We start from the raw sequence: 26,727 nt of genomic DNA, 5'->3' as shown, positions 1-26,727 counted from the left end.
AAAATCTGGCATTTCTAATGGTGAACTTTGAACTTAAAAACAATAACAATGATGTCTTCCTTAGCAGTATTATTTCATTTGTTAGCATTTATTGTTGACTTTTATGCACTGTATTATGATTTAAACTATATTAAAATAGGAACTGACGGATTAGGAGGGAAATATAAATTTCTTACTATATGGAACATTGTAAGCAAAATTATAGACACATTTGAAAGACTCTAGAGTCTGTATCTATATATTATATATTTTATTATTATAATTATTATTATAATACATAAAACAAAACACTGAATCATAGTATTCATACTTATCATAGACATAGTCTTCAAATACAAAATCTAATAAAATACTCATAAAGATACAAGGATAAACTAAAGGAACATTCCTCGTTCCATATGATATGTCAATATGTGATAGGCTAGGACAAATTTATACAAATGCTCCTTCTTGACTTCTTCCCTACCTACTAGTACTAGTAGGCTAGTGCAATTAGTAGTATTAGAGCATGGAATGGGTTTGTAAAAATGCTTAAATAAAAATTAATGTTTCAGATGTTCCTTCAGAGTTGAAGATAGTTTACTTCCTAGTCCAAACCTCCCACAGGACAATGGGGGATGGGAGTGGGCAGGGTTTGAACCCGGGACCATCAATAAATCCAAACAACAGTCCAGTGCGCAAACAGCACGACCAGCCAGCCAGGAAAACCAATGACTTGGCAGAATTTAAGTCGTTGGTTAACATGAATGACTAAATGCATGACGCTTAGGACGTAATCATCTTCTTTTTTGAAGTAACCTCTGTATTATATAAGAAGAAGAACCCAACACTTAAATTTGCACAATCGCCCATCATTCATATAATTTAGCAGAACACTTTTGACTTTGCTTTATTTTTTAGGTTGGATTATTAATTATTTCCATTTTGTTTAAAAAAAAAAATTAAACCCTATTCTAAATTTAGCAATGATTATTATCTACCTTCAATTTTAGAGATGTTCAAATTTCATAGTCATGTTGTTCAATAATTTCTTTCTTTTCTGTCCTGCATTTACTGTGGAATTAGTTTAAGTGTATAGGCAGTCTACTATTTAATTGTTAATTCCAAAAGTTTGTGGAACACCTATTCAGCCTCGTTGAACCCTAGGCTAGTGAGTGATTAGATATAGTCTAGTTTCATTTAGATCTATAAAAGTATATAGTACACACATGACTATGTTAGGACTTAGGTTAACTAGTAGCCTACAAGAGACAGAATAACTATCATTTAGATCTATAGATCTGGCCTAGGAACTAGATCTAGTCTACTATGTGAGTATGTCTATATAATAGTATACCGGTATATCTTAGCCGTAAGGGTAGACTATATATATAAGCCTATACCGTACCTTATCACGTTAATGGGCTAATTCGTCTCTAACACTGTAACTATAACAATACAGTATGTCCGCCTCTAAGCTGTGGGCCTTATTTTTGCTACAAAACATCTATATTAAACATTACGTAGCTACATACGTATGTACATTATTGACTGTATTTTAATTGTTCTGCACGAACAGAAGCCAATAAAAAGGAAAACACTCATGCACTACCAATAGTATGTCTCCTCTCTCACTCTGCAAATTGAAGCCAATTGGACGTTCTATAAAAACAAAGTGTGCTATAAGAGCTACAGTGGTCCCTACATTTTCACAGATTCAACTTTTGCAGAAGGACTATGCCACAGGTTTTCAAAAAATTTGTTTTTTAACATGGTGACACATGGGTTTTCTCACTGCCCCATGGTCTCTATGCACAGTAGCCTATTGGGAAAAAAACAACTTAATACGTCATCGCCAAACTTTCTGGAAGCTGTTTGGCCAAAATAGCTGTACAAGTACATCAACTGGTTGAGACTTGAAGACAAGTCTTATATATATAAGATAATATAATATAATATAATAGTTTGGGTAGGGATACTGATAATTAAGAAAATTAAGAGTTTGTATTAGAAATTCGTCTTTGCATTTTATTCCTTCTTTACTGCGTACAGAATTACTTTACGAGCCTTGCGTGTAGCTAAGTCATACAGTATATCATAAAAATTCTGCTTCCTACATAGATTATGCTCAATACCAAGAGTTATCAAAATCTTTCAATCTATCTATCTATGAGAATTGTTGACCTCAATTATTTCTTCATTAGTTTGAGTGTGAGAAGCTTTTTTCACCAGATTCCACATTTACAGGCATTGTATGATGCCTTTTTTTATTTAAAAATTTATTTTTTTTATTGTGCGTAGGATTGGCGTTTCCCACATTGAATGACACCCCAAAATGACAATTTTCAGGAGATTTTTATGAATTTTTAAAAGGTTTTAATAATTTCTGGAGATTTCCAGGCATTTTTTTGGTATATTTTGCATTTTCAGGAGATTTCTAGGTGCTCCTGGTAAATCAGGAGGCTGCAGGAAATCTGTAATAAGTTATTAAATGGTTTAAGTTAATAATTTACACCTAGAATTAGTGCAGAGCCTATGAAAGTGTGGGGTCCACTGAGGTCCCATAGGCTTCTAAAAAGCGGCGTTTGCTGCACCACAGGTCAACTAGTAGCCTATATATATATTAGATTTTAGGTGAGATTATAATCTAGATCTAGATTAACTACTTACTTAAAAATTTAAATCATCCTGTACCAATAGATGAATAATATATGAAAGTGGATAAATGCTTTCCAATGACAACTAATTTTTTATGCAAGCATTATAATATTGGTTCAAATTTTACTGAGATTTTCCTAAGCACCCTAACATAGATGTAATTAAATGTAGGCTAATACTGTACTAAATCTATATAACATCTATGAACCAATTATGGACTTAATATAGATTATAAATCTATATTTAGACTTCAGACCGCAGGTTTGTAGCGCTCCTAAATGCACTAAAAATAAATGCCCTAAAAAATGAAAAGTGTCCTAATATCCTCAAATTCTCCTACAATTTTGCCAGGGTTTCTCCTGAAATTTCGACCACACTCCTCATAATTTACCCAATTTTTTTGGTAAAAAATCATATATGATTTTGCTTATAACTTGCAAAAAAACAACATCGTGAAAATAAAAAAAGCATATGTAGGCAAGCTCATCTCATGATTGACTGGCTGTGTTAATGAGCTGACCAGTCTTGTGGAAGAGCATTACAATGTGCAGGGTGCAGAATAAGAAAGGGTTACAGCCAAAAAGCAACTTAGAGCATATCAAATATTTTGTTATGAAAATCGGAAAAATTGTCAGAGATTGTATGTAGGACTAATTTTATTTGATGTACGGGAATTGATACTAAAATTAATGGGAAAAAAGTATGTGTGTTTGTGGGGCTTTTTAAACAAACTAACAGATACTAGATAATTATCGGCTTTTGTAATAATAATAATAATCTTTATTATCCGTAAAGAAATTTGTCTTACACTTTGTGCATTACACCAAAAAAAAACATGATAACTATAGAAAACCAAAATGTACATTCACCCCAGACTCCCTCAACATTGACATGTGAACAGTTTCTACTAGATAATTTCCTATTTAATGAGATCAGGGGGAGGCAAGAGTTGTCTTGATCAGCTACATCTAAGACCAAAAGTTTGAGTGTGTATTAGTCGCATCCGTAGCTAATGCCTGCTGCCTGGACCTAGAGTTTAGTTCTAGAACAGGGGTTTTCAACCTGTGGGTCAATTGACAATATGCCAGGGGCCGTTTAGGATCATCTATAATAATGATTTTTGGTCTATTCTAATGTGTAAATTTGAATCTTGGCATTGTACACATTATTTTTTTAAACTATTATTCCTATTCCAGAAAGATGTTGCAGACAACTAAATATAATTTAATTATTTCAATTGTTACACAACGTCATGCCATTTTGGAATCATACATATTATTTCTGTGGTAAATATTTCAGAATGTCGTGGCATAATTAAAAAGGGATGTCGTTTATTGTAATACGCTATCATTTTATAGTCCATAATACTGAAGGTAACATTTTAATTATGTAGCAACCCATAACAATGGATCTTGAATAAAAGAATGGTAAAAAAAGTATCTAGGAGGCGATTTTTAACAGTATGTTTTTACTTCAATAGTTCAAGTTTTACTTTAAGCAGGAATTATAAAAAAAAACATGTCATTTGTAATGAAGTTCTATCACCAATTCTAACACAGAGAAATAGGAAAAACAACAAAAAAAAACAAAGGACTCTGATCCAACTTACTGACGAACTAGCCCTAAAACACCACCTACCCAATGACAGAGAAAAAATTACCAGGTTTTCAAACATTACACCCGGACTAAACTACAAACAACCAACCATCAAAACACATTTACTAAATAACACCTTAACAAAAGAATCAAATCCACTGGAGCTCAAAGTAGGCACGCTTGAAACAATTGAAGGCTATAAAAAAACAGCTATCCATATTTATACAGATGGATCGGCTTTCAAAGCCACCATCAATGCTGGTCTTGGTGCCTTCCTGGTCTTCCCTAAAAATAAACACTTTGAGATAAGCGCACCCTGTGGTGATTACTGCTCAAACTTCCAAGCCGAAATTGAGGCAATTACCATAGCACTCCAGACAGTGGAAAACAAATTATATGAAGTAGTGCAACCACCATCAGATATTGTTGTCTTTACAGACTCCCAATCTACTCTGCAAGCACTTAACAGCAGTACCTCAAACAGCCCAAGAGAGTTCACAACACTCATTGTGATAATCCATCAGGTGATATCAAAATTAAATATCAATATCACACTACAGTGGATCCCTGGACACATTGGCATCATGGGAAATGAAAAGGTAGATAAGCTATCAAAGGCAGGTTCATCTATGGAACAACCAGATAGAACTGTTAACTAGACAGTATTAACTTCCTCCCCCACAAAGAACAGGTCACACATCACTATTAAATTACCACCTGAATAAAATAGACTCCACACAACTCCCCCTTTGCAGACACTGTGCCCACCCATTTGAAACCGTAAATCATATCCTCTTTGAATGCCCCTCCCTAATCCACCTTAGGCAGACCCTACTTCCACTACAGCCCAACATAACCAACACCCTGTACGTCAGTGCTGAACAACTGAAGAAAACAGCACACTTTTTTTCCTTGGCACAGTCTGCAAAAGAGCTCACAGCTCAGCAGGAATAAAGCTGGCTAGAAGAAGAAAAAGAAGAATCACCAATTCTTTGCAGTTGACGAGATTTTCTTTTGCAAACCTCTTGAAACGACTGCTGCGGTTCATTTTTGGAAATATAAATTCTTTAGGGGAAAAAAAAATGTCTGCTTCAAGTATGCAAATATGTTGGTCTGGATTTCCATGTTTGGTACAAAATGAGCCATCGAAAATTTTACAGTTGTGGTCGCTGCATAGTGGGGAATAGTAAAAAGGGGTTGCCGAGCTAAAATATTTTTCCTTATTGGCTACAATTAATGACCAAAGAAACAACAAAAGGTTGTTAATGAAAAAAGAAATAATGCATTAAGTTTGTCCATGTAGGGAAGTCAGACTGCTAGGAATGTGTTGATTGGATGAAGTCAGACTGCTAGGAATGTGTTGATTGGATGAAGTCAGACTGCTAGGAATGTGTTGATTGGATGAAGTCAGACTGCTAGGAATGTGTTGATTGGATGAAGTCAGACTGCTAGGAATGTGTTGATTGGATGAAGTCAGACTGCTAGGAATGTGTTGATTGGATGAAAGACTGCTATGAATGTGTTGATTGGATGAAGTCAGACTGCTAGGAATGTGTTCATTGGATGAAGTCAGACTGCTAGGAATGTGTTGATTGGATGAAAGACTGCTAGGAATATGTTGATTGGATGAAGTCAGACTGCTAGGAATGTGTTCATTAGATGAAGTCAGACTGCTAGGAATGTGTTGATTGGATGAAGTCAGACTGCTAGGAATGTGTTGATTGGATGAAGTCAGACTGCTAGGAATGTGTTGATTGGATGAAGTCAGACTGCTAGGAATGTGTTGATTGGATGAAGTCAGACTGCTAGGAATGTGTTGATTGGATGAAGTCAGACTGCTAGGAATGTGTTGATTGGATGAAGTCAGACTGCTAGGAATGTGTTGATTGGATGAAAGACTGCTATGAATGTGTTGATTGGATGAAGTCAGACTGCTAGGAATGTGTTCATTGGATGAAGTCAGACTGCTAGGAATGTGTTGATTGGATGAAAGACTGCTAGGAATATGTTGATTGGATGAAGTCAGACTGCTAGGAATGTGTTCATTAGATGAAGTCAGACTGCTAGGAATGTGTTGATTGGATGAAGTCAGACTGCTAGGAATGTGTTGATTGGATGAAGTCAGACTGCTAGGAATGTGTTGATTGGATGAAGTCAGACTGCTAGGAATGTGTTGATTGGATGAAGTCAGACTGCTAGGAATGTGTTGATTGGATGAAAGACTGCTATGAATGTGTTGATTGGATGAAGTCAGACTGCTAGGAATGTGTTCATTGGATGAAGTCAGACTGCTAGGAATGTGTTGATTGGATGAAAGACTGCTAGGAATATGTTGATTGGATGAAGTCAGACTGCTAGGAATGTGTTCATTAGATGAAGTCAGACTGCTAGGAATGTGTTGATTGGATGAAGTCAGACTGCAAGGAATGTGTTCATTGGATGAAGTCAGACTGCTAGGAATGTGTTGATTGGATGAAAGACTGCTAGGAATGTGTTCATTGGATGAAAACATTTGCTGCTTGTTACAAAATTTTTTAATCAACAATTTTTTTCTCAGACATTTCAGTGTTTCTATTTTGGTTTATGTGTGGTAACAGATCTAAGTTCCTCTGAGCCTGGGCCAACAAATGTCCTAACTAGAGGAAAGTTAACTCGCTGGAGAGACAACTTTCATGCTGTTGTTGCTTTTCCTGTTGGCATGGTAAACATGTTTAATTTTTTTTTCTATTAATATATCTGAAGTAGTGATTGTGAAAACTACTTAGCATCTACATAAGTATTTAGTCTTATTGGCAGTTTAAACAAAAAATTCTAAAGATATAACTTAAAAACTAAAAAAAAAATATTATTTTGTTAAAAAAACACATTTAAAATATCTCAACATGACTAGTTTAAAATATAGTAAAATAAAAAAAATAGTAAAGTTCCCCTTTCAGACCTTGTGGTCTATAGGGCAGATGATGTAAAGTTCATCTGTTTTTGTGGCCTACGGTTAGTGAGGGTGTCATGTGGCCAGCACAACGACCAACCGCCTTTACTTTTCTCTAACTAATTTCAGGTACCCATTAGAGCTGGGTGGACTCAGAGGCGCCCGAAGATCCCAAAATAAAAAATCCCAGTCGTCACCAGAATTCGAACCCCGGTTCGGAAGTCAAGCGCTTTACCGCGCCTCAGTTTAAAATATAGATGCTTTAAATACCTTTAAAATGTGCCTTCTCAGCATCTTTACAGGCAACGCCACCTGCACTGGCTTGGACATGTTCGCCAGATGAAGGACAATCGCATCCCGAAAATCACTCTGTATGAGCAGTTCGCGTCTGGCTCAAGAAAAACTGGTCGCCCCCACCTCCGTTACGTGGATGTGATAAAACGAGATTTAAAATCAGTGAACATTGATACAGACCATTGGGAAGACATAGCCCTAGACCGCACTAGTTGGAGAGAGACAATGACCAAGAAAGCTATGGACAGTGAGAAAACATGGGCCACAGCTCTTGAAGAAAAGCGTGCCATACGGAAAATGGTCAGCTCCTCTACCACCAAAGCGTAAGCCACCTTGACCTGCAATATATGTAGACAGGAGTGTCTCTCCAAAATAGGGCTCCATAGCCATATGAAAAAGTGTTCGAGATGAGCCATAGTCGTTTTACAACTGAAGGAGGCCAATATATAAAACTGAAGAAAAAAAACATGTCAATTTCTTTGGTTTGCTTTACACACCCTGGTATCAGCACTTAAGATTGAAATATTTTCAGAAGAAAAACCTTACATAATTAATGTGTGAATTTTTAGAAATGAATTTGAAGATACTTGTTACATAATTTTTAAAAACATAATTTAAATAGATTTTTATTCTTAATGTTTAGTTATACTTTAACTCTTAATGTTTAAATAGACACATGTACTTTTCATATTTTGAGCTAACACATTTTTTGTCCCCAGTTTGTTGTAGTGACATTCTGGGTGTTGTATTTAGTTGATAGAGAGCTTGTCTATCCAGAGTCTTTGGATAAAATTATTCCTCCAGTTATCAACCATATTCTGGTAAGTTAGAATGTACATAAGGAGTGTTCAATATTTGGCCACAACAAACTTTCGAAAATATTGTACTACCAGTCTTCTGTACCAACTATTGAATGTATTCAAAATATTGTACTACCAGTCTTCTGTACCAACTATTGAATGTATTCAAAATATTGTACTACCAGTCTTCTGTACCAACTATTGAATGTATTCAAAATATTGTACTACCAGTCTTCTGTACCAACTATTGAATGTATTTAAAATATTGTACTACCAGTCTTCTGTACCAACTATTGAATGTATTCAAAATATTGTACTACCAGTCTTCTGTACCAACTATTGAATGTATTCAAAATATTGTACTACCAGTCTTCTGTACCAACTATTGAATGTATTCAAAATATTGTACTACCAGTCTTCTGTACCAACTATTGAATGTATTCAAAATATTGTACTACCAGTCTTCTGTACCAACTATTGAATGTATTCAAAATATTGTACTACCAGTCTTCTGTACCAACTATTGAATGTATTCAAAATATTGTACTACCAGTCTTCTGTACCAACTATTGAATGTATTCAAAATATTGTACTACCAGTCTTCTGTACCAACTATTGAATGTATTCAAAATATTGTACTACCAGTCTTCTGTACCAACTATTGAATGTATTCAAAATATTGTACTACCAGTCTTCTGTACCAACTATTGAATGTATTCAAAATATTGTACTACCAGTCTTCTGTACCAACTATTGAATGTATTCAAAATATTGTACTACCAGTCTTCTGTACCAACTATTGAATGTATTCAAAATATTGTACTACCAGTCTTCTGTACCAACTATTGAATGTATTCAAAATATTGTACTACCAGTCTTCTGTACCAACTATTGAATGTATTCAAAATATTGTACTACCAGTCTTCTGTACCAACTATTGAATGTATTCAAAATATTGTACTACCAGTCTTCTGTACCAACTATTGAATGTATTCAAAATATTGTACTACCAGTCTTCTGTACCAACTATTGAATGTATTCAAAATATTGTACTACCAGTCTTCTGTACCAACTATTGAATGTATTCAAAATATTGTACTACCAGTCTTCTGTACCAACTATTGAATGTATTCAAAATATTGTACTACCAGTCTTCTGTACCAACTATTGAATGTATTCAAAATATTGTACTACCAGTCTTCTGTACCAACTATTGAATGTATTCAAAATATTGTACTACCAGTCTTCTGTACCAACTATTGAATGTATTCAAAATATTGTACTACCAGTCTTCTGTACCAACTATTGAATGTATTCAAAATATTGTACTACCAGTCTTCTGTACCAACTATTGAATGTATTCAAAATATTGTACTACCAGTCTTCTGTACCAACTATTGAATGTATTCAAAATATTGTACTACCAGTCTTCTGTACCAACTATTGAATGTATTCAAAATATTGTACTACCAGTCTTCTGTACCAACTATTGAATGTATTCAAAATATTGTACTACCAGTCTTCTGTACCAACTATTGAATGTATTCAAAATATTGTACTACCAGTCTTCTGTACCAACTATTGAATGTATTCAAAATATTGTACTACCAGTCTTCTGTACCAACTATTGAATGTATTCAAAATATTGTACTACCAGTCTTCTGTACCAACTATTGAATGTATTCAAAATATTGTACTACCAGTCTTCTGTACCAACTATTGAATGTATTCAAAATATTGTACTACCAGTCTTCTGTACCAACTATTGAATGTATTCAAAATATTGTACTACCAGTCTTCTGTACCAACTATTGAATGTATTCAAAATATTGTACTACCAGTCTTCTGTACCAACTATTGAATGTATTCAAAATATTGTACTACCAGTCTTCTGTACCAACTATTGAATGTATTCAAAATATTGTACTACCAGTCTTCTGTACCAACTATTGAATGTATTCAAAATATTGTACTACCAGTCTTCTGTACCAACTATTGAATGTATTCAAAATATTGTACTACCAGTCTTCTGTACCAACTATTGAATGTATTCAAAATATTGTACTACCAGTCTTCTGTACCAACTATTGAATGTATTCAAAATATTGTACTACCAGTCTTCTGTACCAACTATTGAATGTATTCAAAATATTGTACTACCAGTCTTCTGTACCAACTATTGAATGTATTCAAAATATTGTACTACCAGTCTTCTGTACCAACTATTGAATGTATTCAAAATATTGTACTACCAGTCTTCTGTACCAACTATTGAATGTATTCAAAATATTGTACTACCAGTCTTCTGTACCAACTATTGAATGTATTCAAAATATTGTACTACCAGTCTTCTGTACCAACTATTGAATGTATTCAAAATATTGTACTACCAGTCTTCTGTACCAACTATTGAATGTATTCAAAATATTGTACTACCAGTCTTCTGTACCAACTATTGAATGTATTCAAAATATTGTACTACCAGTCTTCTGTACCAACTATTGAATGTATTCAAAATATTGTACTACCAGTCTTCTGTACCAACTATTGAATGTATTCAAAATATTGTACTACCAGTCTTCTGTACCAACTATTGAATGTATTCAAAATATTGTACTACCAGTCTTCTGTACCAACTATTGAATGTATTCAAAATATTGTACTACCAGTCTTCTGTACCAACTATTGAATGTATTCAAAATATTGTACTACCAGTCTTCTGTACCAACTATTGAATGTATTCAAAATATTGTACTACCAGTCTTCTGTACCAACTATTGAATGTATTCAAAATATTGTACTACCAGTCTTCTGTACCAACTATTGAATGTATTCAAAATATTGTACTACCAGTCTTCTGTACCAACTATTGAATGTATTCAAAATATTGTACTACCAGTCTTCTGTACCAACTATTGAATGTATTCAAAATATTGTACTACCAGTCTTCTGTACCAACTATTGAATGTATTCAAAATATTGTACTACCAGTCTTCTGTACCAACTATTGAATGTATTCAAAATATTGTACTACCAGTCTTCTGTACCAACTATTGAATGTATTCAAAATATTGTACTACCAGTCTTCTGTACCAACTATTGAATGTATTCAAAATATTGTACTACCAGTCTTCTGTACCAACTATTGAATGTATTCAAAATATTGTACTACCAGTCTTCTGTACCAACTATTGAATGTATTCAAAATATTGTACTACCAGTCTTCTGTACCAACTATTGAATGTATTCAAAATATTGTACTACCAGTCTTCTGTACCAACTATTGAATGTATTCAAAATATTGTACTACCAGTCTTCTGTACCAACTATTGAATGTATTCAAAATATTGTACTACCAGTCTTCTGTACCAACTATTGAATGTATTCAAAATATTGTACTACCAGTCTTCTGTACCAACTATTGAATGTATTCAAAATATTGTACTACCAGTCTTCTGTACCAACTATTGAATGTATTCAAAATATTGTACTACCAGTCTTCTGTACCAACTATTGAATGTATTCAAAATATTGTACTACCAGTCTTCTGTACCAACTATTGAATGTATTCAAAATATTGTACTACCAGTCTTCTGTACCAACTATTGAATGTATTCAAAATATTGTACTACCAGTCTTCTGTACCAACTATTGAATGTATTCAAAATATTGTACTACCAGTCTTCTGTACCAACTATTGAATGTATTCAAAATATTGTACTACCAGTCTTCTGTACCAACTATTGAATGTATTCAAAATATTGTACTACCAGTCTTCTGTACCAACTATTGAATGTATTCAAAATATTGTACTACCAGTCTTCTGTACCAACTATTGAATGTATTCAAAATATTGTACTACCAGTCTTCTGTACCAACTATTGAATGTATTCAAAATATTGTACTACCAGTCTTCTGTACCAACTATTGAATGTATTCAAAATATTGTACTACCAGTCTTCTGTACCAACTATTGAATGTATTCAAAATATTGTACTACCAGTCTTCTGTACCAACTATTGAATGTATTCAAAATATTGTACTACCAGTCTTCTGTACCAACTATTGAATGTATTCAAAATATTGTACTACCAGTCTTCTGTACCAACTATTGAATGTATTCAAAATATTGTACTACCAGTCTTCTGTACCAACTATTGAATGTATTCAAAATATTGTACTACCAGTCTTCTGTACCAACTATTGAATGTATTCAAAATATTGTACTACCAGTCTTCTGTACCAACTATTGAATGTATTCAAAATATTGTACTACCAGTCTTCTGTACCAACTATTGAATGTATTCAAAATATTGTACTACCAGTCTTCTGTACCAACTATTGAATGTATTCAAAATATTGTACTACCAGTCTTCTGTACCAACTATTGAATGTATTCAAAATATTGTACTACCAGTCTTCTGTACCAACTATTGAATGTATTCAAAATATTGTACTACCAGTCTTCTGTACCAACTATTGAATGTATTCAAAATATTGTACTACCAGTCTTCTGTACCAACTATTGAATGTATTCAAAATATTGTACTACCAGTCTTCTGTACCAACTATTGAATGTATTCAAAATATTGTACTACCAGTCTTCTGTACCAACTATTGAATGTATTCAAAATATTGTACTACCAGTCTTCTGTACCAACTATTGAATGTATTCAAAATATTGTACTACCAGTCTTCTGTACCAACTATTGAATGTATTCAAAATATTGTACTACCAGTCTTCTGTACCAACTATTGAATGTATTCAAAATATTGTACTACCAGTCTTCTGTACCAACTATTGAATGTATTCAAAATATTGTACTACCAGTCTTCTGTACCAACTATTGAATGTATTCAAAATATTGTACTACCAGTCTTCTGTACCAACTATTGAATGTATTCAAAATATTGTACTACCAGTCTTCTGTACCAACTATTGAATGTATTCAAAATATTGTACTACCAGTCTTCTGTACCAACTATTGAATGTATTCAAAATATTGTACTACCAGTCTTCTGTACCAACTATTGAATGTATTCAAAATATTGTACTACCAGTCTTCTGTACCAACTATTGAATGTATTCAAAATATTGTACTACCAGTCTTCTGTACCAACTATTGAATGTATTCAAAATATTGTACTACCAGTCTTCTGTACCAACTATTGAATGTATTCAAAATATTGTACTACCAGTCTTCTGTACCAACTATTGAATGTATTCAAAATATTGTACTACCAGTCTTCTGTACCAACTATTGAATGTATTCAAAATATTGTACTACCAGTCTTCTGTACCAACTATTGAATGTATTCAAAATATTGTACTACCAGTCTTCTGTACCAACTATTGAATGTATTCAAAATATTGTACTACCAGTCTTCTGTACCAACTATTGAATGTATTCAAAATATTGTACTACCAGTCTTCTGTACCAACTATTGAATGTATTCAAAATATTGTACTACCAGTCTTCTGTACCAACTATTGAATGTATTCAAAATATTGTACTACCAGTCTTCTGTACCAACTATTGAATGTATTCAAAATATTGTACTACCAGTCTTCTGTACCAACTATTGAATGTATTCAAAATATTGTACTACCAGTCTTCTGTACCAACTATTGAATGTATTCAAAATATTGTACTACCAGTCTTCTGTACCAACTATTGAATGTATTCAAAATATTGTACTACCAGTCTTCTGTACCAACTATTGAATGTATTCAAAATATTGTACTACCAGTCTTCTGTACCAACTATTGAATGTATTCAAAATATTGTACTACCAGTCTTCTGTACCAACTATTGAATGTATTCAAAATATTGTACTACCAGTCTTCTGTACCAACTATTGAATGTATTCAAAATATTGTACTACCAGTCTTCTGTACCAACTATTGAATGTATTCAAAATATTGTACTACCAGTCTTCTGTACCAACTATTGAATGTATTCAAAATATTGTACTACCAGTCTTCTGTACCAACTATTGAATGTATTCAAAATATTGTACTACCAGTCTTCTGTACCAACTATTGAATGTATTCAAAATATTGTACTACCAGTCTTCTGTACCAACTATTGAATGTATTCAAAATATTGTACTACCAGTCTTCTGTACCAACTATTGAATGTATTCAAAATATTGTACTACCAGTCTTCTGTACCAACTATTGAATGTATTCAAAATATTGTACTACCAGTCTTCTGTACCAACTATTGAATGTATTCAAAATATTGTACTACCAGTCTTCTGTACCAACTATTGAATGTATTCAAAATATTGTACTACCAGTCTTCTGTACCAACTATTGAATGTATTCAAAATATTGTACTACCAGTCTTCTGTACCAACTATTGAATGTATTCAAAATATTGTACTACCAGTCTTCTGTACCAACTATTGAATGTATTCAAAATATTGTACTACCAGTCTTCTGTACCAACTATTGAATGTATTCAAAATATTGTACTACCAGTCTTCTGTACCAACTATTGAATGTATTCAAAATATTGTACTACCAGTCTTCTGTACCAACTATTGAATGTATTCAAAATATTGTACTACCAGTCTTCTGTACCAACTATTGAATGTATTCAAAATATTGTACTACCAGTCTTCTGTACCAACTATTGAATGTATTCAAAATATTGTACTACCAGTCTTCTGTACCAACTATTGAATGTATTCAAAATATTGTACTACCAGTCTTCTGTACCAACTATTGAATGTATTCAAAATATTGTACTACCAGTCTTCTGTACCAACTATTGAATGTATTCAAAATATTGTACTACCAGTCTTCTGTACCAACTATTGAATGTATTCAAAATATTGTACTACCAGTCTTCTGTACCAACTATTGAATGTATTCAAAATATTGTACTACCAGTCTTCTGTACCAACTATTGAATGTATTCAAAATATTGTACTACCAGTCTTCTGTACCAACTATTGAATGTATTCAAAATATTGTACTACCAGTCTTCTGTACCAACTATTGAATGTATTCAAAATATTGTACTACCAGTCTTCTGTACCAACTATTGAATGTATTCAAAATATTGTACTACCAGTCTTCTGTACCAACTATTGAATGTATTCAAAATATTGTACTACCAGTCTTCTGTACCAACTATTGAATGTATTCAAAATATTGTACTACCAGTCTTCTGTACCAACTATTGAATGTATTCAAAATATTGTACTACCAGTCTTCTGTACCAACTATTGAATGTATTCAAAATATTGTACTACCAGTCTTCTGTACCAACTATTGAATGTATTCAAAATATTGTACTACCAGTCTTCTGTACCAACTATTGAATGTATTCAAAATATTGTACTACCAGTCTTCTGTACCAACTATTGAATGTATTCAAAATATTGTACTACCAGTCTTCTGTACCAACTATTGAATGTATTCAAAATATTGTACTACCAGTCTTCTGTACCAACTATTGAATGTATTCAAAATATTGTACTACCAGTCTTCTGTACCAACTATTGAATGTATTCAAAATATTGTACTACCAGTCTTCTGTACCAACTATTGAATGTATTCAAAATATTGTACTACCAGTCTTCTGTACCAACTATTGAATGTATTCAAAATATTGTACTACCAGTCTTCTGTACCAACTATTGAATGTATTCAAAATATTGTACTACCAGTCTTCTGTACCAACTATTGAATGTATTCAAAATATTGTACTACCAGTCTTCTGTACCAACTATTGAATGTATTCAAAATATTGTACTACCAGTCTTCTGTACCAACTATTGAATGTATTCAAAATATTGTACTACCAGTCTTCTGTACCAACTATTGAATGTACCGGTAGTCTAAATATTGTACTACCAGTCATCTGTACCAATTATTGAATGTATTCAAAATATTGTACTACCAGTCTTCTGTACCAACTATTGAATGTACCGGTAGTCTAAATATTGTACTATTAGTCATCTGTACCAATTATTGAATGTAGTCTAAATATTGTACTACCAGTCTTCTGTACCAACTATTGAATGTACCGGTAGTCTAAATATTGTACTATTAGTCATCTGTACCAATTATTGAATGTAGTCTAAATATTGTACTACCAGTCTTCTGTACCAACTATTGAATGTACCGGTAGTCTAAATATTGTACTATTAGTCATCTGTACCAATTATTGAATGTAGTCTAAATATTGTACTACCAGTCTTCTGTACCAACTATTGAATGTACCGGTAGTCTAAATATTGTACTATTAGTCATCTGTACCAATTATTGAATGTTTTCTATTTCCTCAACAGCATACAACAGTCTTGCCTTTCATTCTACTAGACAAATATTTCATCTATCATAACCACCCTTCTCAATGGCGAGGCCTCTCTGGAACTATTGCTGTGGCAGGATGTTACCTTATTTGGTAAATGTTTTTGGTTTCAGTTCAATGCATAGGTCTAGAGCTTGAACAAATCAGCTGACCTTATCTGCCACTCGGTACAGTCAGTGAAAACCTTTTGTCCAAACTAGTTCATTGGTAAACTTTGAACATGTGTAAATATTCTTGTAGAAAGCTTGATTGGGTTTGTGGTTTAAAAACTGATTTAGACTTAGGTGAGCTCTTAGGATTATGCTACCAATTAGTAATGTTTACAGTTAGGGCTTAAGTTAGTATTTAAACCATGATCTGGTTTTAGGATTATTAAAATAGATTTAATTAAAGGGAAACTCCGATAGTTTTTCAAATTTTAGTTATTGACATATTTAAATTCTGCATAAAAAGTTGTAATAGTAAACATTATATCATTTTTTATTTAAATGCTTAGAAAATTTTATATTTAATAAATTAGACAGAAAATTCTTCACATCTAAAAAAAACGGGGTTCTGTGAGATGTTTATAGTTTTAAAAGACGTGACCTCACAACTGCGTTGGCTAAATTTAGATCTAGACCTATATAACCGATAAACTCTCTAGACTCTAGATCTAGCGGATCGCATTTATTGTTACGCTTCACAGCTAGATCTAGTGTCCACGTTGATTTATAATCGGTCATTGTTTATAAATAATATTCTAGATCTAACCCTCTATTTCTACTTGAAGAAAATGAAATACTGTTCTTCAGCTTGTTGCAGTAGTTCCAATCACAAAGATAAAATCAGCAAGTATGCTGACACAGAAATTAGTGTCTCTTTTCATTTGTTTCCAAGAGATGAAGTTTTAAAGGGAAAAATTTATTCGTCTGAAGAGCAAATATTTTACAAAGGTATTAGCTAATTCCTATTTATGCTCAAACCATTTTGAGAGAAGCTGTTTCAGCAACTTTATTGCTGTGGAAATGGGATTTGAAAAAAAAATGAAGCTAATACCAGGTGCAGTACCAACAATACATTGGATTTCCAGGCCAAAGAATTCAATTAATGATACTACTGAGACATTTTAAACAACTGAAGTTCATAAATATAAATGAAATCCGATTTACTACGAATACTAGATCTACTATTAAATTTCTTATTTAATAAGTAGATCTATCATTTACGAAACTCAATTCCAACTTTTTAACTTTTGACCTTGGGGGTGTGTCTCGCCGGCTGAGCCAGCGACAAGCTCTCTCATCACTTTTTCCATGTCAACCAATGTTAGGTCAAAACGGCAAAAAAAAAATCATAACTTTCTTACTGTCAAACATACAGTCATAATTTATACACCATTAGAAATTTCTTTTAAAGTATTTTTATGATGTACTAACGAAAATTGTTTTTATCAAAAATAATTTTTGTTTTGCCTCCCTATCTATAGGATTTGAGTGCACACTCGTGACGTCACACAGAAATTCAGTGAAAATCTGACCGTTTTGGATGCGCAGAAAAATTATGTCACAAAAACATCAATTACTAAGTTATTCTTGCAAATAAAAAAAAAAAAGAATAATATATTCATTATCTATAAATCAAAACACATATTATATCAAAAATTGTCAAAACCATCGGAGTTTCCCTTTAAGGGCAGGTTGTTACAGTGAAAGTATCAACATTGTTCATTAGTTAGATAATTGTTATAGTAATTTCATGCTGGTTTTAAAGCTTTTGCTTTTTTTTTTTTTTTTAAACTCTGCAACTCCTTTCTAAAAACAAGTTTCCCATAAAACAATTCTAATCTTCCTGTCATGCCTGACTGCACACATTGCTGAGAACTGACTAGGTTATTAGGTCACATTGTGTAGATGTGTAAGACCAAAAATGTGTTAGGGACTGAAAAGTCTTGATGACCATGGAGAACTATGGATAAAAACAGGGAGAGGTATTTAGACAAAGAGAGAAGGTTAAAAGGGAAAAGGCTAGCAATAATTGAAACAATCCAGAAAAATCTTTGAGACTAGGAATGTCAAACTAGTTGGATACTTATTGATGGTCAGTATCTTCACTTTGCTTTATCTATTCAACAATAGTTTATATATATATATATATATATATATATATATATATATATATATATATATAGGCCTATATATATGTCAGTCTAGTTATTATTCTTTTTGTACAAGTGATCTATGTTTTATGTGAACTGGTTCAGTGCAAAGTATTAAGCAGGCTAGGTTGGTGAACTTTGTTGGATATATTAGAAAAGTCTAATAAAATTGCATCTATTTGCTCACTATAATATTATCTAATCCCTTTGAAAAATCATCAATTAATCCTGTTAGTTGAGTTTCACATGGCCTATATTTCATAGACACAGTGTGTGGTACCATTTGTCACAGTGGTCCATACTTTTTTTTTTACACGTTGCATTTATCTTCAGATTAGGTCCTGGATTTAACTCTACATCTCCTGCTATTAATATTAAGAGTGATAAGTATTTATTTTGACTATCTCTAATTGCAAACTTCCATTTGTGATGGGTAATCTTCTTTAAGTGCCGGTATGTACAATTATTTTTGAGGTTGTATAGATCTATAGTGTGATGATTAGAAATGACAGTTTCATTTTTAAGTTTAGAGTTGACTGAGATAGATCTGTGTTCATTAAATGTACATTTGGTAGAGAATAGAATATAAACAGAAAATATAAGCAACTGTTCAACAGATAATATTATTGTATATATATCTATCTAAATATTAGTCTAGATCTAAAGTCAAGGAAGAGTGCTTGCTTGTTTTGTTCCTAGTCAGCCTACTGAGTAATTCCATTCAATTGTAATGTCTTCTAATTGCCTTTTGTTTCAGGATTCTGTTCATTGCTTACTATGAGAATTTTTGGGTCTATCCTATACTTCAAGTGCTAGAGAGTCACCAGAGGGCAGTGTTCATAGTTATTTGTCTACTGTTTTTTGCCTCACAGTACATACTAGGACAGAGTTTAACACAATTCATTTGGAGTAAGAGTTTTTTTTATTTATTACACATGTCTCTAGATCCGACAGCTTAATAAAATTAACTCTCTTCGGTTGACTGGACTTGTTTAATAAGTGTCACGTAGAACACAAAACAGTTTCTTGAGTGCTGTTTTGAATAAATGTACAACCTCAAAACAATAATTGTGTTGGTCCGGAAAATACTGGGCTTTATCCGAGAGGTGGGGCTGACTACTAAAATTTGAGTTGAGATCAGGCAAAGTATATATCAATATATACATATTTACAATAGATTTTTATTAATTGTATAGAAAGTTTTACTATTTTTAATAACTTTGGAAGTAGGGCAAGTAACCCTTGAAGGATTATGAGCCCAACATGGCCTACATTGTGCAGATGTGCCAAAACTCCAGACTCTCAAATATTACAAACATATTTATATATACATTTTAATGGCCTTGGCATCAGTAAATCTGGGAAATATCTTTTTGAAAATAGTAGCCGAAGACTAGAAAAATAGAAAATTAGGTTTAGAGCTAACAGCTTTTTGTGTGTGTGTGTGTTTTAGGGAAACAAAGATCAACACTCAAGAAATTAAAGTAAATGGACTTTAGAGCAACATTCAGTGCACTAGACAGTTGGGTAACAAGCAGTATTGATATCACAAAACTCAAGAGCTTGTTGTCTCTGATCAAAGATTGAACATGTGAATGGCAATGTTCAAGTGAATGGGCTTGTTTTTTGTCTGTTTATTCAAGATTTTTTTGGAATTTTAAAAAATATTTATTTATATCTTGATATTTGCATTTTGTACTGAACTTTGTGATTGCTTCACATTACGGTAATTGATGTTTAGAGGGTGTTTAATTGATGTTTAATGTTTAGAGGGTGTTAAATGTTAAACATGTTTAACTGAATACTAATTTATCTTTTTTGGTGTAACTGATATTTAGTGTTTAAAAGTGTCACTACATTACGGTATTGATTTGTCTGCATGAGATGCGCGAAGATATGCAGGTCCCAACTAGATTTGCAAAGTCATCTGCACTCATCCTTTATAATTAGAATCGAAGACATAGCAAGACACAACCACAGCAACAAATATTGGCAATCAAATCATTCCATACACTTCCACTCTTTGATTCATTGATATAAACATTGCACATGTAACTTGAGTGAAACTGGTTGGAATGGATGCTTTCTTTGTTATTTTATTTGATACTGTTTTGTTTGGGGTCATGCACAAGTTGTAAGACAAATGTTCATAATAAAGATTATTATTAGTAACTGCTGTGAAAGAAAACATTTGGCTCTAATAAAAGTCATGAACAAATAATTGTGTTGACTGATTTATCATTATAAGACAAACAAAGATGTGGCTTTGAACAAAACAATCCAGACATTCAAAGGAATGAAAGAACACAGGTAAACCAAACATTCAATGACTGGAACAACTTATAGGCTTGGTCAGACCAACTAGTCTACAGAAGGACAATGACACACAAATACCCACATAATCCAGAGCATCAAAACAGGAGGGATGCACAATGAGATCAATGAATTTCTTGACTAGTCAACCAAGAGTTTTATTGTTATAATCATTTCAACCTAATTTTCCCAATTCTGATCACTAGCTTCAAACTCAATGACTTCAATCTAAGGTTCATTGAAATATTAGATTAATGGCACTACTATTATTGTCTTATAACAAATCTGTTTGATCCTTGTGAAACTAAGACTAGACGTCTACACTAGACATTTGTTTGCTCTCTCATCAACCTACACTCATCACCTCTTAGACCCATACATTTTGTGTCATTGTATAGTTTATATCTGTGTGCACATTTAATAAATACATGAAACTACACATCATTGTTGATACTCTAGAAGTACAAAGCTGACAGTAGTTAGTAGTAGGAGTATGTTTCAGAAAGTTGGCAACCTTAACGCTGCTCCTTAACAATTGATAAAGAAAAGTTCTTGAAAGTCTGTCTGCAGTGGAAGAGAGACTAAATCCCTTGAAGCAAGTGAAATGTGCATTCAGCAAGTGTTTCTTTTGAAGATAACCTGCTCTGAGACTTTTCCATTTTAAGGCCTCTCACTAAGGTTGGAGAATCCCATTGTTCTGGTACAATTGACCTGAAGGAGCAATTTCTGTTAGCTGATCGCACCTAGGTTTAGGAGCATTACATTACTGTATTCAATAGTTGGGCCCTGGTGTAGTCTGCTCTTGCCAAGCGTAACTCTCCACTTTCCTCAATGTCTCATCTTAAACTTTTGATACCATCCAGGGCCTTGGACACGTTTGGAGGGGCGCTGCTACCTTGTTCAAAGTTCCTTGTCTGTCCGCTAAGTCAACATCCACTTCAGGCCTCCGCAATGCCTTCCACCATTAGCTTGTAGTAAGCTGGCCTCTCCGTGCAGTTGAGTTAGGCGTGCCGAATCAGAAACACCATTGGTAGCGAACCATACTGAGAATTACTCCCTTAGAGCACATGAAAAGAAATGGGCAGTGAGTTTTAAGGTCGCCTTGTCCCTGTACAAGGACAGCCCTTATGCCGCACACAAACCAGTTCTCTTTCTATCAAATCCTTGTCCCGATTGTCCTTTATGCAGAACGTGACATTCATACAGAATGTGGTCTATTGTTTCTACGTCCTCGATGCAGTGGCAACACAGTGTGTCGTAGTTATCTCGAAACCATCCGAAGTAAGCACCAATTGGACATAGACCGAGTTGAAACTGGGCTAGGACGGCCTGTTCCGCACCACTGAGTTGCCACCACGTATCCTTTTTGTTTGGTCTTCTCATTGCCCTGTGGAGCTCATGTCCTTATTCGAATCCCAGCCATCGTACCAAAGCGCCAACAGTTTTTGTCAGCCAGGGATCGTACACTTTGGTATGTGCACAGTTCATCATGCACGAGAGCAGTCAGGACGCAGTGTTTGTGAGGTGTGCACAGTTCATCATGCACGAGAGCAGTCAGGACGCAGTGTTTGCAAGGTGTGCACAGTTCATCATGCACGAGAGCAGTCAGGACGCAGTGTTTGTGAGGTGTGCACAGTTCATCATGCACGAGAGCAGTCAGGACGCAGTGTTTGTGAGGTGTGCACAGTTCATCATGCACGAGAGCAGTCAGGACGCAGTGTTTGTGAGGTGTGCACAGTTCATCATGCACGAGAGCAGTCAGGACGCAGTGTTTGTGAGGTGTGCACAGTTCATCATGCACGAGAGCAGTCAGGACGCAGTGTTTGTGAGGTGTGCACAGTTCATCATGCACGAGAGCAGTCAGGACGCAGTGTTTGTGAGGTGTGCACAGTTCATCATGCACGAGAGCAGTCAGGACGCAGTGTTTGTGAGGTGTGCACAGTTCATCATGCACGAGAGCAGTCAGGACGCAGTGTTTGTGAGGTGTGCACAGTTCATCATGCACGAGAGCAGTCAGGACGCAGTGTTTGTGAGGTGTGCACAGTTCATCATGCACGAGAGCAGTCAGGACGCAGTGTTTGTGAGGTGTGCACAGTTCATCATGCACGAGAGCAGTCAGGACGCAGTGTTTGTGAGGTGTGCACAGTTCATCATGCACGAGAGCAGTCAGGACGCAGTGTTTGCAAGGTGTGCACAGTTCATCATGCACGAGAGCAGTCAGGACGCAGTGTTTGCGAGGTGGTCGGCTATGTCGTGGCCAACCATACCACAATGGTCGGGCACCCATTGTAAGGTAACATTCACGCCGAGTTTTAACACCTTCACACAGCCTTTCGAGGGCCTCTAGAGCGGACATCGAGTCAGTAAATAAGACTATGTTGTGGGCTGGCGCAAAGTTAGGCATGCCAAATCAGGTGACCACATAAAACTGTGCTTTCCATAAGTCCGCAACTTTGAAAATCGAAAGGTCTTAAAAATTGTATTCATAGAGTCTGTAGGTATTGATGTCCGCATGAACAAGTTCCAATGAGCTCACTTATATGTCCACTTTGGCTCTGTACAATGAGCTCACTTATATGTCCACTTTGGCTCTGTACAATGAGCTCACTTATATGTCCACTTTGGCTCTGTACAATGAGCTCACTTATATGTCCACTTTGGCTCTGTACAATGAGCTCACTTCTATGTCCACTTTGGCTCTGTACAATGAGCTCACTTATATGTCCACTTTGGCTCTGTACATTTAGGTTTATAGAGTCAAGTTTTCCAAACTCAATTGCATCACACCCACTCTCGATTGTGTCCTTAAGTCAGCTGGTACAAGACAGACCCCCCGCCCCCGTTCCCTCTCTGTAAGAATGTTGTTTCATGATCTTAAGCAGGCTGCGACCAGATCGGTCTGTCTCCTGGCGAACCCAAGCAGGTGACAGCGTTAAAATCACCTACAATGATCTTCAAATGCTCCTACCAGTGTGAATTGTAATTTAAACTTTGGTGGATTATACTAAAGTTTTCTCATGTCAATGGCTGACTGTATTTGTATATCTCAACGTGTCTGTCCCCAGCAGAAAGGTTGGATTGTTAACAAATAAGTTCCTTACTAATGTCACTATTCCTGGGCGTAGAGCAGTGACAATGGAAGGTAATGAAACCCTAGTGCAGGGCTGTCTCCTTGTGTGTACATTTTGTACCATGACAACATCGACCTATTACAGTTCTGTCATTGACAGCTGGTTCACTGCCCAGATCCAGGAGGACTAGTTGGAAGTGTTTACTACCGGTTGAAAGTGCACCATTTCATCAGTCTCATGATATCGCCATCTTTTAGGATGTAGATTGGGTGGCATGGCTCCCCCATTTCGTGCTTAAGACTACACTTGTCTCTCGAAAGGCCAAGGACTGCTGAATACTTGTTTCGCATACTGCATCTCTTGGTTCTCTAATGTGTTTCTTGCCCGAGATACCTTCCCCGGTGTTTTGATCTCTCGATGACAAAGCCATAGTTATCGTTGTGTGGCCAGGGCCTTTTGGGTACTGCTTATACCGCATTTGGACATAGACAGAAAAAAAGTGAACTGGTTGCATGTTTGACACATTGGGACTCCTACAGTTAGGACATATCTTCAGCTAGTGGCTGCCTTGCTTCCCTTCAAAATGAGGATACCAAGCTTGGCGCCATATTGCAATGAAAAGAATAGACCAACATCTCTTTCTATGACTTACTTCATGAATGAGCATGAGTTATCCTCCATATTCTTTTCACCCCATTATCAACTTTGCAGTGACTACCCCCCCCTCCAACACACACACGCACACATTGGGAGCTTTAGCGTGTGGCACTTCTCTTTACATTGACCACTTGCTCTTTACAACCATGGTCAAACAACCAGGGCCGTCCCCATTCAGAGATAATGGGGTCCTACAAGCGATGAAGTGGATGCTGGAACTGGTCCTGCCTTTTGGTTTCCTTTGACTTCACCATTGGATGAGCTGATGACTTAATGGGCTCTGGTTTGATGGCATCATTTTTCTCAGAATCGTCTTAGGTACGTGTCTAAGATCAAATAATCTAGCTTTCCCTTATTGGAGCTGTCCAGCCATGAAACCACAAAGTCTTACAGACCAAGGTTCTAACACTCTTAAAATAGAGCAGCCCATCAGATGATGATTCACTAAATGATCAGCTCAACCATAGTGTGTAGTGTAGTGTAGTGTAGTGTAGTGCAGTGTAGTGTAGTGTAGTGTTGTTGGTCTGGCCACACACACTGACATGGTATGGAGGGAGGGCTGCCTCTTCCTGCTGCTGCTGCTGGCTTCCTGGTTGGTCAGAGGACAAGGTTTCCCAAATGACAGTTTGCGGCAAATAGCCATTTGTGACAGTTCAGATAAGCCATGAAAAGAGTGTGGATATCCCTTGGGGTAGTCATTGTTTTAAGTGTTTTCTTCACCAAAGGAGTAATGGAGCCTAGTTCCTTCATATTAAGAACTGATCCATTTGAATGACTAAGATTCAGCACAGGTTTTAGCACACTGTCGTAAGCCTGTTTTAGGTCTAAAATCACTGCTTTAGTGCCTATGGACCGTTTCAAACTAGCAGAGAAGGGTTCAACTGATCTTACTTACAAGAGATGACGATGGATTAGTTAGAGTAGTTTCTGTTTCCCAAGTTGAAAGGTCCTGGGGACCTGCCAAACTTTCAAGTTGCGTTTATGTCCCCAGCTAAATTATCTCCCTTGTCCAGGAGTGGATGCAATTCTATTTGAGTAAGTTCCACTCAGTCTGCCTGTCTCCATACTGGACATGAAGTAGGCATACACAGCAGTGAATCAATGCTAACTTAAGTCTATTATTGAAGTGCACGCACATTTGTTGGTATTAGCATGGCTGACCATACAAAGTGCACACACATTTGTTGGTATTAGCATGGCTGACCATACAAAGTAAACTATCACTTGGCAACAGGGACTGCAAAATGTAGGAAAATCAAAAGAAGTCAATAATTGTCTTGTGTTCCATGACATCCTTGTACAGATGTCATCATACTTCAATCTGTTCCTTCACTTCCATGACATCCACCTTGTACAGATGTCATCATATTTCAATCTGTTCAAATGCTGAATTAGGCTGTCATGCTCTTTCCTTTTCTCCAGGTGGTGGGACATAGTTCTTGGCTTGTCTGCCTCAAGCTGGTGGTGGGACATAGTTCTTGGCTTGTCTGCCTCAAGCTGGTGGTGGGACATAGTTCTTGGCTTGTCTGCCTCAAGCTGGTGGTGGGACATAGTTCTTGGCTTGTCTGCCTCAAGCTGGTGGTGGGACATAGTTCTTGGCTTGTCTGCCCCCCAGACATATTCTTCACTTTAGACTCAAACTGATAGCAGTAAACTTGCAGTAAACAATAAGGATGCCAGCTCTTCCATGTGTAAGAAAGGTTTACCAGCTTTTTTCTTAATTTCTTTAAGCAACAACCAATCCTTTGGTCATTCTAGAGCAAGAAAACAAAAAAAAACATATCACCAGTTTTCAAATTGGACACTGAACAGATTCCTTCCTAACAGAAGATTATAAACAAAATCCTTGATCAACTCTCTAGCTTCCAAGATCCAAGCGTATCATATCTTGTTGAAGTTCTTGTCTCTTGAAATATTGGCGACTTTCTCCTAATAGTCGGTCTCCACTATAGACATCAGCATC

General features: G+C 35.2%; 2 protein-coding genes across 5 annotated transcripts in view; one reads left to right on the top strand and one right to left on the bottom strand.

Annotated features, from left to right (window-relative positions):
- LOC106071622 (androgen-induced gene 1 protein-like) lies at positions 1-20,944 on the top strand. Of its 2 annotated transcripts, none has more exons than XR_008775519.1 (6): positions 1-189; positions 6,791-6,934; positions 8,176-8,277; positions 16,564-16,679; positions 18,055-18,665; positions 19,481-19,619. XR_008775519.1 is itself a non-coding variant. In XM_013231770.2 (6 exons), exons 1-6 carry the CDS (start codon positions 49-51, stop codon positions 20,209-20,211), a joined length of 690 nt encoding a protein of 229 aa, XP_013087224.2. In that variant the 5' UTR covers positions 4-48; the 3' UTR covers positions 20,212-20,944. The 2 variants fall into 2 exon arrangements, 1 of the variants encoding a protein (XP_013087224.2); XM_013231770.2 differs by lacking the exon at positions 18,055-18,665 and adding an exon at positions 20,177-20,944 and having other exon boundaries at positions 4-189; positions 19,481-19,632.
- The window catches only part of LOC106071621 (transmembrane protein 241-like), a 77,310-nt gene continuing 71,410 nt past the window's right edge, over positions 20,828-26,727 (bottom strand). For all 3 annotated transcript variants that reach the window (XM_056014989.1, XM_056014990.1, XM_056014988.1), the window contains one exon: positions 20,828-26,727. In XM_056014989.1, coding sequence (XP_055870964.1) covers positions 26,623-26,727 — 105 coding nt within the window. In that variant the 3' untranslated portion in view covers positions 20,828-26,622.

The sequence above is a fragment of the Biomphalaria glabrata genome, chromosome 17 (genome assembly GCF_947242115.1).
Source record: "Biomphalaria glabrata chromosome 17, xgBioGlab47.1, whole genome shotgun sequence".
Lineage (NCBI taxonomy): Eukaryota > Metazoa > Mollusca > Gastropoda > Planorbidae > Biomphalaria > Biomphalaria glabrata.
This window is presented reverse-complemented; position numbering and strand designations above follow the sequence as displayed.

Coding starts and splice junctions, on each gene's coding strand:
- LOC106071622 (XM_013231770.2), top strand. CDS start 49: ATGATGTCTTCCTTAGCAGTATTATTTCATTTGTTAGCATTTATTGTT. Junction 190..6,790: donor TTCTTACTATATGGAACATT/GTAAGCAAAATT, acceptor TTTTTTTCTCAG/ACATTTCAGTGTTTCTATTT. Junction 19,633..20,176: donor TTTAACACAATTCATTTGGA/GTAAGAGTTTTT, acceptor TGTGTGTTTTAG/GGAAACAAAGATCAACACTC.